This window comes from Carassius carassius, chromosome 44 (genome assembly GCF_963082965.1).
Source record: "Carassius carassius chromosome 44, fCarCar2.1, whole genome shotgun sequence".
Classification (NCBI taxonomy): Eukaryota; Metazoa; Chordata; class Actinopteri; order Cypriniformes; family Cyprinidae; genus Carassius; species Carassius carassius.
This window is the reverse complement of record NC_081798.1, coordinates 6896103-6901224: the sequence shown is the minus strand read 5'-3', so window position 1 is coordinate 6901224 and position 5122 is coordinate 6896103. Positions and strand designations below refer to the sequence as shown.

Genomic DNA, 5122 nt, shown 5'->3' with positions numbered 1-5122 from the left:
AATGCTGACGCTACCCCCGTTAATCTTCCATTTACAATCAATTGAGTTGACCAAACAAAAGTCTCGGGCTTTTTTCTTCCTGTCTCAGCCGGGCTTTTGTCGCTTGTAAATGCCTCAATTTCGGCTGATCTCTGTCGTGTTCATGCTCTCCGCTGTTGACAGTTAATTAATGCGCTCTTGTCCCTATAATCCCTCTCGCCGCGTTACATGTGCATGCAGTAATGAGCTCCGTTGTCAATTAACATGTTTCTAGAAGCAAAGCTGGTTGCTCAGATGTTTGAGAGGTAAGTGCAGAAAAAGGCCAACGAGACTGCCTTTAGGTTGTTTTTTCTTCTCTGCAATCTTTTTTAGGCACTATAGGCAAGATAGGCAGCTTTGCACAAAAGGGATTTTTTTATACCCCACACAAACATGTCTTTTAGTGAGATCCGCCCCCACTGGTATTTTCCCAGACCTCTTCATCACCAGGAATTCTCAGATCTTTTAGTTCACCTTTTTAATTTTTTTGCCAATGTTATATTGTTTTTAACCGATCCACATTTATACAAATCTTCAACGCATAAAATTTAAATAAATGAAAAGTTACAAACTGTAGTGATCATCGCACATTTAGACCAGCATGAATGTCAATAATGGTCATTAAAATCGAACTGAAACCGAAAGTTTTAAATGATGCATTTTGATTCAGAACAAAATAGCTCTTATACCTTTTTTTCGAGTGCAAATGCATTATTGGTATATTAAATCATACTTCCAGTTCATAATAGAACACGGTGCAATAAAGTGTCACTGCACAAATAATATGGTTTATCTTTAGTCTTCTAAATTTAATTTTACTAGTTTTATAGTCTTTTTTTTCTATTTGGCTTGCCCAAGAAAAAATACATTATCAGTAAATACGCATTATAAAGTCTGTAGACTATATATAGCCTATGCAATGTAGTTCTCGAGACCCTGAAAATCTTCATGAAATCATGTCTTGATTTATGTTTAATTTTTTTTTTTTTTTTTTTATCACGTCTATATTCCACACGGGACGACATTCGAATGCAGTTGAAAGAAATAAAGACACTTCTGTTCAAACACATTTTAGAACCTCTGCCTCTGAGGAGGTGGGTAGGCCATTCAACTAGTAATATTAGTCTTCTTCGTGGTCCCAAGACGTGGGCATAATTGCTAATTGGGCTGTAATTGGGAGAGCGAGATTTGAGATCACGCGCTTGTCTCTCCTCAGTATTTCTGTTAGCGTGTAAGGATAATATTGTTCCAGGATCCGTGCGCCGAATACATTATTGTTTATTAAAGCTGTGGTGATGAGGAGAAGTGGTATAAGTGCAGTCCATTTCCACCTTCTGATGAACACGACTTGATGCGCTGAAGCTTCCCCCGAGGCTCTTTAGTTGATTAACGTAATAGGCTTTCAAGAGTCTATGTTTTATCTGATAATTTGAGCCATTAAACGGAAGTCAAGAGCACGGTCACAGAGGCAGAATCGTGTATCAAATGTCTGAGTGAAACCACAGGATTGGAACACCACCAGACATGTCATTTTGAGCTTTAAATTTAACTGTGCACTGTATGGCTGCAAGGCAATAGATCGATAGTTATTATATTTGATAGATTAACGAGTCTTGTCTGTCCCCTTTTTTTAAATGTAAAATCTCTAGTTTATGAGGTTTATAATTTACTCGAATGTGGCTAATTATAGGCCTAGTTTATTTATTTACAAAAGTCGTAGTTAACTTCTTTCCAATTGTTTGCAATTAGTCTATATAGATATAGTGCCTTTTTCTGTTTGTTTGTTTATTTTTACAATGGCAAATAATCACGTTTCTAATAATTTACAACTGACCTTAAATTCTGTGCACGGTTCCTAAATCATGCAAATACAAATTAATAAATAATAATAATAATAACAATTACTCATGTGAAACAGACAAACACATTTTAAATAGTGACCTCGGGTATTTTTTTGTACAAATGCAAAATGTATATATAAATAAATCTGACATTATTGTTTTCATGTTTTTTTTTTATTTAAGCATATTCGCTTTACTGTGTCAACAAGTGTCAACAAATTTACAAATTTATCAAACATTTATTTTACACATAAGTTGCATTTATTTATAAAACGCTTTTCCTTCATCTAGCCTACAAATAATTGCTTGGGAGCCCCGTATGGCAGTGGTTTCATTAAATAATATTTTATTCTGTTTTATATACAATCCCTCGATGATGTGATTATTGTCTCCCGTCCCGTCCATCTTCGTTCATGTCGGTGGAAGATGTTAAAGCACCACAAAAAAATCGTGCGGTTCATCAGTTGTCCAAGTTCAGTCAAAATCTAGTCGCGTCTCAGTTTTGGTGTCCTCTGGAAGAATCGTTTCCGCCTTTTAAACAACTGACGTTATCGTGCAGTTTCCGTATGTGCTTTTTCAAGTCAAAGTTCCTACAGAAGCCTTTCCCGCAGGTACCACAGATGAAGGGCTTCTTGTCGTTGTGCGTGTGCATGTGAAACGTGAGGTTATAGATCTGATGGAAGGCTTTGCTACAGATTGAACACTTGTACTGTTTCTCGCCACTGTGGGTCAGTTTGTGATTCTTGTAATTCCCTGGAAAAAAAACGAATTATGTCATTTTTTTCCAGCAGGTCAACAGTTCACAATTAAGTTACATTTAACAGAAGAGTTTCATTTTCAAGCCTTCCCTAATCAGCACTTTGCATGCTGAAGTCAAGAAGTTGTCAAACTTAGTTAATATCACGTCGAGAACTGTCGACGTACAAAGGAATTAAAGGTCTGTGTTTTGACCCATATGAAATGTAAAAATCTTGTAATGGTAAGTTGTTAGCTGAGTCTTGATCTCATTTGAAATTGATAAAGGCCTCATTTCAACAACTTAAAAAAAAAACAATCGAATGAATTATGTCCGGTTTTATTTTATGCGAAAAAAATATTCAAAAGTTAGCTACTTACCTTTTTGATGAAAGCCCTTTCCACAAAATTCGCAGACGAATGGTTTGTAGCCCGCGTGAATTCGGATATGTGTATTTAAAGTCGAGCTTCTGTTGAATGCTTTTCCACACTGGTTACATTTATGAGGTTTCTCCTGTGCATGAATTCACAACATTTGGGTAAGTAAATCTTGAGCGTGCATTTTATTCAAAATATATTCAATTATTACTTATTGTTTTTTTTAACTCACCTGTGTGTGAATAATTTTATGTCTACATAATGTGCTGGCCTGTCGGAAACCTTTCCCGCATACTTTACACACGAACGGCCTCGCGCCTGTGTGCACCGGCATGTGACGAGTCAGGTTATAGTGCGCGTTGAAGACCTATGAGGGAAAAGCGAAAGAGCTTGATAAATCATCAGCAATTTATTATGCGTTAGCATTATTTTACTTTCATACATCTCGTCAAAACAACTTGACAAAATCCGTCATTTAACCTACCTTTCCACAAACTTCACACGTGAAGTTCTTGGGTTTCCCATCAGCGGAGCAGTTATTCGTTTTGCTGTGCGCTTTCACTCCGTTCTTCTCAGCCAGACTGTGGTTCTCCCGCACTATCTGGTCCAGTTGCCCAGGGAGATGCTCTTTATGTGGGTACTGAGGTGTGGGGAATTTATCGGGTGAAACGCACGCAAGTTTGGCGTTCTCCAACAAGAGAAGCTTCTGATGCGCGCTTATGGCTTGTGCTTGAGAGTTCGCGATTGCTGAGGAAAATAAATGTCCGCTCAGCAGCTCGGACTGATGATAAGCCGAGTCCAAGTAATTGAAATAACACAACGATCCGTTAGTGGGCATGGCCAGCGCTTGGTGTATCACCTGCGGCTTGATGACCCTGCTTCCCGGCAACACAGAGTGCTTGACTCCCGCGTCCGCTTTACCGCAGACGCCGCAGTTGGATTGACACATGGCCGCTGAAGTGCATAATGCTCCCCTGAAATTAACTTTCCAAAACTCGGAATAGTTCATTAAAGCCTTGGCATGCAGGTCGTAGCTGAACGGTTGGATGGGGATCATGCAGGGAATTGGGGTACACAAGCCGAGCGTCCTCTTCCCCTCGGATCCCTCAAGTCCTCCGCGGCGCTCCTCCTCCGCGGCGGAGGCTTTCGGTTCCGACGTCTTTGACATGATTCTGTCTATGGAAAAGGCCAGAGACTTGGGTGCCGCCGTGGCCCCGCTCCTGTCGTCTAGTCTCGGGCAGGACATCACTGTTTCCAGAGGGAGAGAGCTCGTCATTTCTAACCAACTTGGTGTGAGCATCGACCAGCCGCCCCGTCCTCTCCTGTTGAATTCCAGAGAAGCCAGGACACGCAACAGTTTAATAAGCACCTTGCTTTTACACTGTCATCCATTTGCATTCAAATGGCCATCCCCAGAACAATAGCGTCCAGGGGTACCCGACTAATGCTCATTAACTAGTACACACAAAATTAACAGGACATAACAGAGCTCGTTAAGCAGAGAATAAGACAAAACCCCTCCCATAGTCGATTCCTATTCAGTAGCTACTTGCGAAAATCTTACTGCAAACTTACGCCATAGAGTCGATGTTGTAGTTTACCTTTTTCCTCCAAAGCGCACAGCAGATGTAGCCTGTTCAACGATAACGGCGTGACTGCACTGTCACATTTTACTCGCAGACGTCCTCATCAGCGCGAGATCACTGTCTGGAGCACTTAGCTGACATCACTTGCTCTTGCTCTTATCATGGTGACAAGGAAACGCCATCACCAGAACTGTCCCCTCTCCTACCGCTCATTTATACACGGCCACGGGGGTGGTATGCATGACAGATACTACAGATTATTATTTAAGTTTTTTGCCTCAAATGGTCTGTCGCGCATCCACGCACAGTTCATATGATCCGCGAGGTGCAGAACAGTTGGCTAATACATAAAAAATAATGTCTGTAAATGACATTATTGTAATGGCTTTTCTTCGACTTCGTTATTATGAAAAATTATGTTTTTAAGCAGAGTATATTTGTATTTAAATAGTTGTTATTCGTGATTTTTTATGATACACTTTTGTACTTCACTATTGGTTTTCGTGTTATTGATTTATTTGGTTTTATTTAATTATTTATTCAAACAAGCGCTCAGTTTCACAT

At 39.8% G+C, this 5122-nt stretch overlaps 1 protein-coding gene across 2 annotated transcripts; it reads right to left on the bottom strand.

Annotated features, from left to right (window-relative positions):
* Positions 1 to 2026: 2026 nt before the first annotated feature.
* Positions 2027 to 4759, bottom strand: fezf2 (FEZ family zinc finger 2). 2 transcript variants are annotated; one of them, XM_059537410.1, is made up of 5 exons: positions 4548 to 4759; positions 3457 to 4294; positions 3205 to 3339; positions 2976 to 3108; positions 2027 to 2612 (listed from the first exon to the last, which is right to left on the bottom strand). In XM_059537410.1, the coding sequence occupies exons 1-5, from the start codon at positions 4550 to 4552 to the stop codon at positions 2356 to 2358; spliced, it is 1368 nt and encodes a 455-aa protein (XP_059393393.1). In that variant the 5' UTR covers positions 4553 to 4759; the 3' UTR covers positions 2027 to 2355. The 2 variants fall into 2 exon arrangements, with proteins under 2 accessions (XP_059393393.1, XP_059393394.1); XM_059537411.1 differs by having other exon boundaries at positions 4574 to 4759.
* Between the last annotated feature and the right edge of the window lie 363 nt (positions 4760 to 5122).

Excerpts from the sequence above, each read along its gene's own strand:
- fezf2 (XM_059537410.1), bottom strand. Across the intron at positions 3,340-3,456 it reads CGTGTGAAGTTTGTGGAAAG|GTCTTCAACGCGCACTATAA; the intron begins GTAGGTTAAATG and ends TTTCCCTCATAG. Across the intron at positions 2,613-2,975 it reads AAAGGGCTTTCATCAAAAAG|GGAATTACAAGAATCACAAA; the intron begins GTAAGTAGCTAA and ends TTTTTTTTCCAG.